This window comes from Solea solea, chromosome 12, assembly GCF_958295425.1.
Source record: "Solea solea chromosome 12, fSolSol10.1, whole genome shotgun sequence".
Taxonomy (NCBI): Eukaryota; Metazoa; Chordata; class Actinopteri; order Pleuronectiformes; family Soleidae; genus Solea; species Solea solea.
The window spans coordinates 12,192,807-12,206,855 of NC_081145.1; the positions used below are offsets into that span (position 1 = coordinate 12,192,807).

The window sequence follows — 14,049 nt, forward strand, 5'->3', positions numbered from 1 at the left end:
TGAAATATTAATCAGGCAAGTGGGAGCAGATAACTGAACAGAACAGAAGGGAGCAGGCATACGGTGGTGGTTGATAGCCTGTGGTGTGATGTCAGCCCCCTCTCTCAGCCCTCCTGAGTGTTTGTTTTCTCGGGTAATGTTTTAACAAGGAGCTTCACCCAGACATCTGCCACTTTGATCTCTCTCAGAGCATTCAGTGGAAGACGGATACAAACTCAGACTGACAGATAAAGAGATTTAACTATGTGGACTCATTGTTTGTGTTGTTTTGAAGACTTGGCTCCTCTGTTTAACATGGACCTTTTTTTAGAAATTAAACTGTTGAACAATGTAGCTGTTCACCTTTTCTCAAGCATCGCGAACACAAGTATTTTTAGTGAAGAGACTGCTGGCATCCAGAAGTGAAGTAAGCTGCATGGAGTTGATTTGTAGGGGAAACACTTGACATTATCCTTGTGGTGCCTGTAAACAAAAGAAGGAAGTGCTGCTGTGGTCCACTGACTGGTTTCTTCCTGCTTCTTTACTGCTTAGAGATAAGAAAGCTGTTCTTTCTACTTTGGTGTGAGAGAGGATTTGTATCAGTGCTATGACTGTGTTAGTGCAGCTGTGCCTTATTCTGACAATGACTGCAACTACTACTGTGCCATAACCCCCGTGCAATAATATCCCTGTGCAATATAGATGTCCACTGTAGTCACACATTTCTAACATCTAAATGTATATATTAAGTAACAGAGTCTTACTTTTCTAATACTGTTTATGTACTGTATCTTCTTCTTCTTTTCTTTTCGGCTGCCCTCTTCCGGGGTCGCCACAGCGAATCAACCTCCTCCATCTCACCCTATTCTCTGTATCCATCTCTCTCACACCAACTAACTTCATGTCCTCTTTCACTACATCCATAAACCTTCTCTTTGGTCTTCCTCTGGACCTCCTGCCTGGCAGTTCCAACCCCAGCATCCTTCTACCAATATACTCACTATCCCTCCTCTGTACATGACCAAGCCATCTCATTCTGGCCTCTCTGACCTTATCTCCAAGACTTCTAACATGTGCTGTTCCTCTGATTGACTCATTCCTGATCCTATCCATCTTCGTCACTCCCAAAGAGAACCTCAACATCTTCATCTCTGCTACCTCCAGCTCTGCTTCCTGTCTTTTCCTCAGTGCCACTGTCTCTAGACCATACATCATCTGGTCTCACCACTGTCTTGTATATCTTTCCTTTCATTCTGGCTGATACTCTTTTATCACACATTACCCCCTGACACTTTTCTCCACCCATTCCAACCAGCTTGAACATGTTTCTTCACCTCTTTTCCACAATCTCCACTGCTCTGTTTATGTACTGTATATTGGTACTACTTATTTATTCAGTCCTTATATTGACACAGTAGATATATTAGTAAATATTTTATTGTATATAATCTTTGTTCTTTTTTATTTTCTTAGTATATTGTACCTTTAATATGTGTATCTATGTATACTGGCTTATACTAAGACATATATATTTGTTTTACATTTAATGTAATTTAACATATTATGATCAACCTGAATTATGATGGCCCGCAGGCCATACGTTTGTCACCCCTGGTGTGAATCTCTTTGTTGGAGTAGCTGTAAAGAAAGCAATTTCCCCCCTGGAGTTAATAAAGTATTTCTAATTCTGGTTCTTTAACACACTGATGCACTACTTCAGTGGGAAGGTCATGTAGCAAAATCCAGGCTCTGACAGCTTAAGCTCAAGCATTCATATACATGCATCAATGTCTTGTGATTATATTGTCTCCCAGACAATTACTTATTCTTGTTGTGACTTTCTGTGACAACATACTCGGGTGACATTGAATGACAAATGAGATTTGACTTCGCCTGAGTATTTTCCCTCTATCTGAAAAAATTTACTTTGTTTACTGAATGTGGCTGAATGAGTAATTGGTGACAAATCCTGGCCTTGGCTTAGCAGCTGTGATCAGGCATCTCTCTCTCTGCAAACAGCATTGTGTATTTCTTCCTTTTCCTGTTTCTCATTCTCTCTCCATTTGCCTTCCTCTCTATTCTGCTCTAAGCCAGTCCTGTGCCAACAGTTGCTCAGTTGCCATTGAGAATTTCTCATACATATGAATGTGTTCCTGTCAAAAATAAAACACCAAAACTGTTGCATAGGCCAGCCGATTCACATTGTCACATGATTACAGCTTGGTGCAGAGGTGATGATCAGATATTGAATAACTGGGAGCTCAAATCAGCCCAGAAATCTTGGGTTTTTTACCACATATTTAAAAATAAAATTAATATTAAACACGAGACAAATTATTATCTCTGCTCTGCCACAATCTTTCCCTCTGGTGTATTGGCTGGCATTTACAACATGGAATCAAAATTAACCAAATAAGTATACCATCTTTGTTCTCAATATTTTCGTTATTATATCTATTTTTAGCAGCTGGAGTAGAGCTGTGAGGAGAAAAACAATAGTCAAGCTGCCATATGCGAGATTGAATTCTGTGTAAAAGGTCTCTTCAGTTCTGACATTTGACAATAAATAATCATAAATCTCAAAAATGTTGTGATAAATAATGATACTCCTCATCGCCTCAGCTCCATTATCTGGTTCTCGGCCATGAAAGGAATGCAGTTTGTTGATGACTAGATCAAGAGTGAGTATCTACTTTTTTTTAATTTAGTTTTTATCTATTTATATATTTAATTTGCACAATCTTAGTTTAAACACACCAACTGGTATCAGACGATTCAAATGCACTGCTCTATCACACAGAGGCTGAAGATTCATCGATGTTCAATATTCCATATGGGCTGTCAGTTTAGCTCCACAGCAATCATGCACAGATGTCCACCAATTAGTATTGAATATGTTATTAAATTGTTGAGTAATCGGTGAAGTCATGCTCTGATAACATGTATGCTCATTTACATCGTCTAACAGAGGAAGGGATGAGGCTTCCTCTCTTGTGCTCTTGTTGCTCTCTCTGGCTTTCTGTCCTTCTCTCAAGTGCATCCACGAACATTGGTCTATCTCTTATGCCACACACGTCTTTGGAACTGGTCTTGTGTGTGATGGTTGAGTACAGATCAACTTCAGACACACTTGTTTTCATGTAAACACGTCTTGTGAGAGAGAGGTTTGAGAACCACTAAGCCAGACTTCTTCACAGTAATCTGCGCTTGTTGATGAGGCAGTGGCACACTAATGTTGTGGCTCATCTGCTGCTACAGTGGCAAGCAATAACTCCTCATCCACCTCCCCTGGCCTCACCTGTGCCTCATTGCCTTCATCATTCTTCTTTTTTTAAAATGCTTCTTGTGTTCATACAGCCCCCAGGGCTCACCTTGGTGAATTAGCTTGAAAGCTACCACCAGATGTCAACAGTAATTGGTGGAATCTTTCCATTTTACATCCTCACTCTTACACTAAAGTCAGTACATCCTGAAAATCTTTCTTGCTAGTGTTTTGTTAAAATCATTTTTGACATCTCTTGGGCTTAACAAGGTGAAAAGGTCACAGTTAAATAATTGTAAGCTCCCTGTAAACACTGCCAACCACAAAAATATTCATCTTTTCTGCCTTAATGGTTTTCAAGTGTTTTTTTTTTTTTTTTATCCTATGTAAGTGGTGGCCTGACTGTGACACAGGAAAGGTTTTTGAATGAAGAGACTGATGAACACAAATTAGTGATGCCATTTGTAAATTCACCTAAAGGTTTTTGATTAATGACCAGTACTGACAAACTAACTGAATGGTAAGAAAAGCAGAATTAAAATGTACATCTTTGGATGTAGTGTATGATAGTAGAACAATCACAGGAGACATGTATCTACTTTGATTACTTTGATTGAAGTACATATTTATACATACTGTATACAACCATACAATAGCGTTTTCTATGCAGAGCTTTTACTTGGAATAGAGTGCTTTTGTGTTTTGGTATTATTATGAATATCTTGTCTTTCACTGTGACACGTTAACTAGCATATTCAGAGGGATGACATTGAGGTTTCCTTCCTACAGAGTTATTGTTACTGATAATACTAATTATGGGAGACCATGTTAACATGATATATAATGTGTCAAAAACATAATCTTTTCTCTTATCATACCATGAAAGTCTCAGCTGCAGCCCTATTCAAAGCCAGTCAACAGTTATAATTTCACTGTGGGTCGCTGTCTATTCATGCACAAAAACTGGTTCATTTTTTTCTATTTGTCCTTTGTGTGGTTTGACTGTAACCGTTTGTTTAACTCCCGGTCTTTGTGTCAAAGTCTGAAACTTCTGCAGCAGTACATTCGGAATCCAGCTTATAAATGACCTAATATAGTGATTTCTGGCTTTTGGATTTTGGACAAATTCATATTTTGATTATTGCAATAGCTTTAGGTAAAGTCTTCAGATAACTTGATCAAGCGACCTCCAGGTCAGGGTCAACAGGCAACAGACAATGATAGAAAACAGGAACAAGCAGCAAATCCTTAAATATTTAAGCTGGAACCAGCAAATTTTTTTTTTCATTATGATTTTATTCAATTTATCAATTTGATCAATTTTGTATTATATCTAATATTTTATGTATTTCTATCTGTCTGAAAAGCACTTTGAATCACCATGGGTCTGAAAGGTGTTCTATAAATTAACTTTCCTTGGTAATTGAAGTCTGAGAAAAATATAGCAACTGCATATTTGTTTTTGTGAGAATTCCGTGTAAATATGTTAGCGTATGATCTCATCTTCTCACATCTGTGTGAAGAGATGCTTATCTTAACGGATGGTACCAGAAAGTCTTCCTAATATTGCTTCAAGATTATGTTCAGCCTGAATGATATTTCACAAAATATTTGCTAGTTTCAGTCTTTGTATTACAGCATGGCACACTGACATTTAATTTATCCAAAGGTTTTTTCGCTATTTGCTTTGGGTTTCGGGCTTAGAAATTAAATGTTGTGTTGTATTTGTGTTGAAAAGGTTAAGTTAATTTGTAGTAAATAACTCTGTTCTGACACTGCGTTCAGTCAGTTGATTATTCTTACTGAATTAATTGCAAAATGTTCATGTAGCATATCCTCTTAATCTCCAGGGATTTATTAAAGAGCTGACTATTAGAGTCTCTAATTACCATCGTCGTGGGTCCTTCTTTGACACTCATCTTTTGTTCCCCCCTCCTCGTGGTTTAAAGTGCTGCTTTCCAGTAGCTGGTTAAATAGGGTTTGGCATCATTAGCACGCCTCTATATATCCAGCACACACGGAGATGGAATGTGTGAAATAAACTGTATTCACACCTACTGTAAATAGTATTTTAGTTTAGGTGCTGGTCACCTCCTGGGTAGAGCATGCAGATGGCATGAGGTAAATGCTCATTTTCTGTGAATTCTACACACATTTGACAATAAGCAATTGGGCATCATCACTTCCTGGTTTTCAATAAGCCAATTCAATTCAAATCAATTCAATAAGTCAATTGCCTACTCTATTCACAGATTGACTTAACCAGACATTGTGCTCATTCCTCATTTCCCCATTCAGCTAATTTGCCATTTAGGTTCAGACATGTACTCCTTTCTCTAATATGTAGAAAAGTCTGTGTAAAAGCAGATTTCTGTTAAGATGACATGATTCACATTACCATACCTATCTTCTAAGTCATTTCCTTTTTCTTTTTTTGGTTCTTTGTGACCTTACAGATCAGCCAGATGCTTGGAAATGAAATGAAGTTTGCAGTGCGAGAACCTATCGGCCTGAGGTAAGATTTCAGCTGCTGAGATCATCTCACAGTTAGCACAGCAGACTGTGTGTGCGTGGTACAGTTCAACATCTTGTAAATTCTGGGAAAACTGTGTAAGAGTGCAATCAATACCAGTAGCAGGAAAGCTACAGCAGGTCATGTAATGTCTTTCTTATTAGGGTGTGGATTCTCCTCTCAGCAGTGGGTTTCACAGTCATGGCCCTGATGGTAAGTGTTGCTTCAGTCATCAACCGAGTAAAGATGTTATTTCACTGCACAACTTTGAAGTCTTTATTTATTCTTGAAAAAAAACGTGTGTGTTTGAAGGTACAGTGTGTAACATTTATCGATGAAGTTGCAGCTGATTGTCCCTCACCTTACCCTTCCCTTTCAAGTGTGCTGGAGAACCTATGTAGCCTTCACTTAGCATAAAAACTCAAAGAGGCCCCCTTTACACCTGGCATTAAAGTGCATTTTCTGTGATTGGATTGCAATCAGATAGCACCTGACCACTTGTAAGTACAGGTGTAAATACACCGGAGACGCATTGGGAATGGATTGTTATCTGGCAAACCACCTCGGGAGGGGGTCGGAGAAACATTGTGATCAAATTGAACAGAAGTGTGAATGCATCAAGTCTCAGATGCATCTCAGATCACAACTAACGACAAAATTGTGTAGTCTCATCAGCTTTTGTCGGTTTTCCGTTTGACTTCTTTCCCTGCTTTGCAAAGCAAAGAGCAGTCGATACAATAGCACAACTTCACGTGCGGCTAACATTGTTGCTGCTGTTGTTGATATGGCAGTGCACAGAATGTGATGCTGTAGTCTGCTGCTGGAAAACTTTGCAGAAGAGGAGGGTGTGACATGGGCGGGTCTGGTGATTGTGATTGGATAGCAATCTGATTTTTATGTGTACACCAGAGACACATGTTAATAGCAGGTGGTGCGTGCATGTGGTGAAGCAAGATTACTATCTGATCACAGGGAACTCTTTCTAATACCAGATCTTAAGGGGGCCTTAGATTGTCCATTGTGGGCTACTATAAAAAAACATTGTGGCCTGAAAATGAAATGAACTGAATTGAAAAATGAAAAATGAATTCATATAATCAGGTGATGGCATGATGGTTAAGTAGAATTATTTTATCTTCCATTTCTGCCAAATGAAAATAACGTGACCTACATTTTACACATTGGACCTTTAACTCGATGTAGTGAACGACATTTAAATGAACAGTTTCATCTTTGTCAGCTCATTATCCTCAGTGTTCAGGACACGTACAGCACAGTGGCATAAACTCACAAACAGGAAGACTTTGTCAATGCTGTGACGTTGTGGGGCTATTATGGGTATGTGTGAGGAAGACAGAATGTTGCTGTAATGATATGACAGAGCTTGTTTACCTTCACAGGCCTTGGTATTTCCCAACCAACTATATGAGGTTGTTTTTGAGGAGGAGCTCTCTACAACTAGCCTCTCTGTTCGTCTTTATGGAGGAGCGTTGCTCAGTAAGTCTTCACTCCTACAAAGCAGGAAAGATACACAGAACATAAATTATTGAAGCTATTCGTGCTTCCTCGTGCACAGCTGCACTACAGTGCAATGATGCTGACACACAGCATTTTCATCTTTATTTACATACTGGCTAAAAAATAATCTGGTGTACTGCTGATCTCGCGTGATAATTTACAGTAATGCATTTATAACAGTTTATACTCAAACACACACAGATAATTTGGGAAAAACTCACATCATGCTGCCAAAACCTCATAACCCTGAATAACTGGATTCAATTCTGGGCATCAAAAGATCTCTGTGAGGACATGATGGGAAACCAATTCTTGAAAATACTCAAAACGGCAGCAGCTCCAGTCGCCTCTGCTTCGTCTGAGACCACATTTACAGGGAACACAGTGGGAGATGACAGAACAGTGTTTGCACTCTATGTACGTGTATGCTTATGGAGGGATTCATCTGAGAGGAGGCATCATCTTCGCCTACATTCAAATTTTGCACCTAAATCATTCAGTCACGAATTGAGTTGTTGGCTCGTCCATGCCAAGCCAACAGGAGACTGGTCATGAAAGTGCCAGATAATTATGGCATTTGTGCTTTCTGCTCCCCTGTTTTGGAGCAATTGCATTGTAGATGTGACTGACCGCTTTAATTGCCTTAGCTTGAGAGAAGACTGTCAGGCAAGTCGTGAGTCAGTCACCCAGTTGGTGATTACAGGGTTTGTAATGGCTGTGAAGAAGCACAACTTCCTGTGACAGAGGGGCAGGTAGCTCACTAGTCATTCCTTGATCGGCTAAAAAGCAGGGGAAGCAAGAAAAGAACCAGGGTTGAATCCACAGGCTTAGCATACAGATCCCCAAAAATGTAATCTGTTTAATATGCCCTCCTTTTTCTTCACAGGACATCATGTGAATACTAAGGAGTTACTTGATGTCTTTTTTCTTTGTTTGTTTTGTTTTTATCTGAACAAGATAAAATCTAAACAAATCAAAAATAGCCCTCTCTTGGATTACTACATTACCGGAAGGGAGATAAACCTAGATAAAAAGAAAGAGCACTGTTGGGGTAATTATGAATGAACCAGCCTTCAATCTCATAAAGCCAACAAAAGCCAGCAGGGCGGTGGAGATTAGGAGTGAAAAAAAGGGGCAATGTCTTATGAGACAAGTGGTGGTAGACGTGGGAAGGATGCAGTCTCATCTGCCACACAGATGGAACCTGGCAGGGAGAGGATACAGTCCATCAGCACTCCCACCTTTCTGCTCACCCTCCTGCATGTCTCTGTAGCCTCACTGGTGTGTGTTGGGTTGGTGGGTGGTGTGAAATACACTGATCTGAAAGAATGGCAGGGAATGAAATGATTTAGCACAGGCTTTTATCAAAATTAATGAGTCTTGACGTTTAGCACAATCAGTAGACCAATTACCCTGTGTTTCATAGTTTGTAGTTTGAGCAGAGCTGAAGGTAAACAGTGGTCTTGGTAGTTTTAGGGTGCAATCACAGCTGAACATGTAGGAGTCCTCTTTACTGAAATGCCATTTCTTTTCATTCCCATGTCCCTGTGTCTTTTAATTCCCCTTTATCACATCGTTTTACCAGGCCTGGCCCTCATTATGTGGAATGGGCTGTATACTGCAGAGAAGATTGTCATCCAGTGGACTCTGCTCAGTGAAGCGTGCTACTTTGCTGTCCAGTTTCTAGGTAATTACACATGTCCAACACATCATCTCACTGTAATGTTTACATCTTTCATCCCCCTGACTCTTCCAATCTCACCGTCAGAGATTCACTATTCTAGTGACCTGAGTGGGGTTGAAAGTAAACGTGATTTTGCCCAAGCATGTATGTGTTGATACTGCCCCCCTGTGTTGAGTAAGTGGAGTCACAGCCTTGCACGTTCATCTCCAAGGACAATGCACACTTTCTCATGAACATACACTGAAACACTCTATCAGTCCTGATGTATGCACTGGCTCTGGACAGAACTTTTAATAGTTTTAACAGATGACATCACATCACCCTGATTGTGGACTGTCCTCCCTGAGCTCACAGAGCTTCTAAGAATTAGTTTTAAGGTGTTGAGGATCACTTATTGTCGATATATTTCTCCCTTGCCTTTATTTATATTGAAACTTGGTGTTCTGAAAGTTGTATTTACTTTGTTTATGTCGTCATTTATTTCACAATTGCTGTGTTTTTTTTACACAATTATTAATCAAAGTTCTTTTGTATACATTTGTTGTTTTTTAATGTAAAATACTTTTTTTATTCATGCTTTAAAATTGACTTCCTACGGGTTTGTTGCTTTATGATTTCAGTGACATCCATCACCTTAATGGAGATTGGAATCCTGCCCAATGCTGCCATACTGCTGCTCCTCAGTCGAGTGCTCTTTATTGTGGTCACCATGGCTTACTACTACCACCTGGGCCGTAAGCCGAAGAAAATCTGAGCCACTTGTGTGGTACTTCAAGGCAGGGTCAGCTGAGCAAAGATTACTAACGTGGGGTCAGGAGGTTTGGATTTAAATTTGACTGGGGCTTGGTGCATTGCTTTGCTAGTGGATGCCCCCTGCCTCATGGCACCTAACCTATTTTGGCCTCCAATATTCAACAGATGAGCACATTCTTGCATTCCAGACTCTACAACCCTCATGAGAAACCTCATCGTGAAAGTGAATCACTCTTTCACTGGACTGTGAGGTCAAGACCCTCTTGACACGCATTCATCCTTTGTGCTGTGTGCTGATTACGTATGTACAGAAAGAGCTAGCGTTATATAGTGCAATTCCTTCCTGTATTACCAAGTTCTGTTATTTAACATTTACAGTAAGTTCAAATGTCTGTTGTTAATGTACAGCTACATGACTTCCAGCTTCATTATTTAGCGTTATTTGATAAAAAGTTGCAGTTCGACACTGCTTCTTAATCACATTCAAGGACCAAGGATTTGTGCTTTACTGTGTTTCCTGGTTGATGCTGTTTATGTGAACACAGACTGTATGTAGGCTGCAGTGAGGCTTAGATATGTGCGTGCTTGTTTGCTTCTCTGACAGCTGCCCACTGAACACACTAAATGGAAATCAGCTGAGATTAGCGTATGATTCAGACACAGTCATTGAAGTATAACAACGGATGAGTGACAATAAACGTTTTCTTACACTGCTGATTTCTTGGTCGGCACACTGAGGAAGCTCTTTAAAGTCGGTTTATTTTCTGAATCATACCCATCAATCATTCAGATTTAGTCTACCCTTGAACGGCATCTGTTAAGAGGTTCTACCAAAGTGAGCAGGATTGTTTTGTACAGAATATTTACTCCTCTGAGATGAATATATGTAAAGTTGTGAACTTTATGTGAACCGACTCATAAGAGGGTTGTTCTCTCCTTGTTACGTGTGCTCTGTCAGACAGGACTCAAGCCCAAGTGATCTTACAAGACAGTATTTAACATTGTGACCTAAACTGTAAAGCTAGCGTCACAAACTGAGCATGTGCAGGGTAAACAAACCTGGTTCCTCTTTAGTGATGTAGCACAGTTTTTACTTGTACCAATTTTTTTTAGTCTTGCCTTAAATCTACCTAATATAACGTCGTCACCGCGTCCTACTTCTTGTGTATATATTATATGTAAATATGTAAAAATATTTACTATAGTATGGTGGTGTTGTGAACTGAACAGGGAACTTGATGTTTTCATTAGTTGATTTTTCTAAAGTGAAATTCGTGTTTTGACATGCATGCAGCGTAATCCACCAAAAGAAATAGGTCAAACCTTTGTAGCAAGCTGCCACCAACTAGAATGCAAAAATGTGAAGGGAGTTCAATAGATGCGTCAGCCAAAAATGATCTAATGCTTAAAAAGGAAATGTTAATTTATAGAGAGACGCCATGCTTTGAAGCTGCAGTGTGTGTAACATTTGTTGATGTTATTATACCGCCTCTGTTTAGTCTTAGAAATGAGGTAACATAATTTGTATGCTGCGTCTGACAGCAAGCTCTGTCAAGCAATACTAACAGACCCGACTTGAGGTAGCGTTTGTGTGTATACACTGGCAGCACAGTGGCAGGTGGGCGTAAGAAGTTTTGATCAAACTGGACTGGTTTGTTTTTTGAGCAGTAGAATTCACTTGTGAAACTTTTGGTGGGCACTTCTTTGTGTTTTCAGTGCAATGTTGCTGTTGCCTCTATCTTTCTTGTCGTGACACAAGTCACTTCCTGTGTGCAGCGCAGCAATGTCACCGGGCGACATAAGATCTGAGCAATGCTGTATTGTTGTGTGTAGCTGAAAGGCTTCATCAGCCTCGTGTAACTTAATTCGACGATAGTTTGAATCTAATGGACATCTGTTTATGTATATAATTTTCATGCCATGGTTTTAAAATGGACACAACCCATCACCTAAAAAATATTTTCGAATAATTGTCCCTCAGGTACAGTATGTGACCAGCTTTGTCAGCAATGCTAACTCTGATTTCTGTAACCATTTATCTTCGGGACCTAAGGTCAGTCATCACGACAGTCTAAAGATAGTAGACTGGTTTGGTAAATTAACTTGAAACATCTTTTTGGAGTTAAAGAGGGAACGTACAGTACTGCCGGGCTCCTCCAAAGGTGGTCCATATCACTGCAAATGACCATGTTGAGTTCTGCTCTAGAAGGGAGTGGTCCTGAGGTTGCAGTGATTGTGGGTTTGCAGTTGTGCGTCCAGTGCCGACTGCAGATGTGCCCGTTACTTGGGTGAGATGGGGAACGTGAAACTTGGGTGAGGTCTACTACTGTATACATCTGAATGTAGTAATTATCCTTTTTCCAGTGTTTAATTAAATGCAACTCTCCTGAGTGACACTGTGTGCCCCAACCTTTTGCTCTGTCCTGACTAGCATGGTAATTATGGAGTTCAAGAAAATGCATTCCCTTTCCGTCGATACTGCAGGCCTCAAATCATCAGCCTTGTGAAATGTTCAAAAGTCTTTAAGTCTCTAAGGTTATTTTAGGAGAGACAGGCAGTTTCAGGGGGCTGGGCAGCAGCAGGGAAGCAAAGAAATGACTTTCATCCTCCTGCTTCTCTGACGTAAATTAGCGAAGATGTTACATTTGTAAATTGTGTCCTAGAGATATTTTTATGGAATAGTAATTTAAGCTTCCATTCCTTCTGATGTAGATCCACTATGTACCCTTATGACTAGCATACCAGTTCAAGTTGTAGCATTGTGTTTTTATGTAGCCTATATATGTATATAAACTATACTTGTACCTCAAAATGAATTGTCATGGATTTCCACTGTTTAGTTTGAATAAAGAATGTTATTGGGTTTTTTTGAAGACTTCAGTTGTGGTGCAAATCAACTTTGTTCCTTGTTTTTTTTTTAATCTGAAATATATTGAGCTGCGGGTGATTTTGATAACTCTCAGTTGCAAATGATTTATAAGTTAACTTCAAGTCATGCAGCATTATTCAAATCATGTAATGGTGGTGTAGGGATGTAGTCATTTCAACAGTAAATTCTGTCATATATCAAGTCCTAAAATTGACCTTAAAATTATTCTGGAATGGCACAAACTTATTTTAAATGATCTTGCTTTAAAGGAGGATTTATTGGCAGAATTTGAATGTACTACCCCAAAAGCAATACCCTGTATAAGTGTATGGTCAGTGTATGATGATCGTTATTGTGCTACCATGTTTCTACAGAAGCTGAAAGTAACAAACCAGCCAGAGCAACATTCTTCCACCATGTAAGCCAACACTGTTCCCTAAAGCACTGGGGATGGAAAGTGGGTGAAGGGGAAGAGTCCTCAGTTTGTAACAATCTGAGTCTTACCGTTAGATGTTACCAATTCTTACATAACGGAAAGTCATTATTTTCATAACTTAGTACATTACTTTCTACTCAATCAAAACATCCACTGTATCTCCAATGTATTCACTTATCTATCTATAAATGCGAGAATCGTCCGTGTGCAATGTTAATTGCACACCCATCCAACGGTTCACTTTGGCTGGGTCCAAACTTGGCAGGTGACCTCCTAAGGCCACCGGTGTGTGCAGTGCTGACTTTGGCTGTGGTTGAATGAAAAATGCAAGAGATATTGGTTTAAAAAAAACACAAAAAAACACTGGCCCACATCGAAGGTGTACTCCACTAGCCTTAAATGTCCTGTTACATTAAATACAATTCACAACAGGACATGCTCCAACATGTTAACAATAACACTTAACCTTACCTGTTGTGTAATGTCGCCCTTTGTTTAGTGTTTTCTGTTGTGAATATGATGGACCTGTTATAACATGATCATCATCAGGTCTTACTGGTTTAACGTACCCCCCCCACATAATTCTAGCTCGACTTTTCTCATCATCTGTTTTCCCTGCTCACCGCCACACACACACACACTTGGCAAATAGTGAAAAGGAGGACTGTGTAGCACAGGAATGTATGCTGGAGGTTGTTTATAGGCAAAAAGCTCCACTGTGTCTCTGTGCATGCGTTCTCCTCATACTTTCCACTTATTATATTGAGTCCTGGATCACTTCTTGGACATGGTGGTAAACAGACCTGAATGTTAATATTTTATGTTGGGGTTTCTATGTTTGAGTAAGTTTTTTTTTTTTATTATTCAAAAATATCCACATATCCCATCTAATTTCCTGTATTTATTCATTGTGGTTTCATTAATCTGAGTGTGTTTTTAACTTTCAATCTCCTGTTTCATGGATCCTTGAGATTGTTTTTTTTTCTTTTTGCTATTTGTTTTCCTGGCTGCTTCGTAAATGAGGAAATGAGCTCCA

The 14,049-nt window shown here is 39.5% G+C and overlaps 1 protein-coding gene across 1 annotated transcript in view; it reads left to right on the plus strand.

Moving 5' to 3' along the window:
- Positions 1-11,995, plus strand: part of tp53i11b (tumor protein p53 inducible protein 11b) — a 34,519-nt gene extending 22,524 nt beyond the window's left edge. Inside the window, exons 4-8 of the mRNA XM_058646210.1 lie at positions 5,698-5,756; positions 5,918-5,966; positions 7,154-7,250; positions 8,857-8,958; positions 9,576-11,995. Of these exons, the coding sequence (XP_058502193.1) occupies positions 5,698-5,756; positions 5,918-5,966; positions 7,154-7,250; positions 8,857-8,958; positions 9,576-9,709 (441 nt within the window). The 3' untranslated portion in view covers positions 9,710-11,995. The remainder of the gene's footprint in view (positions 1-5,697; positions 5,757-5,917; positions 5,967-7,153; positions 7,251-8,856; positions 8,959-9,575) is intronic.
- The last annotated feature ends 2,054 nt before the right edge of the window (positions 11,996-14,049 follow it).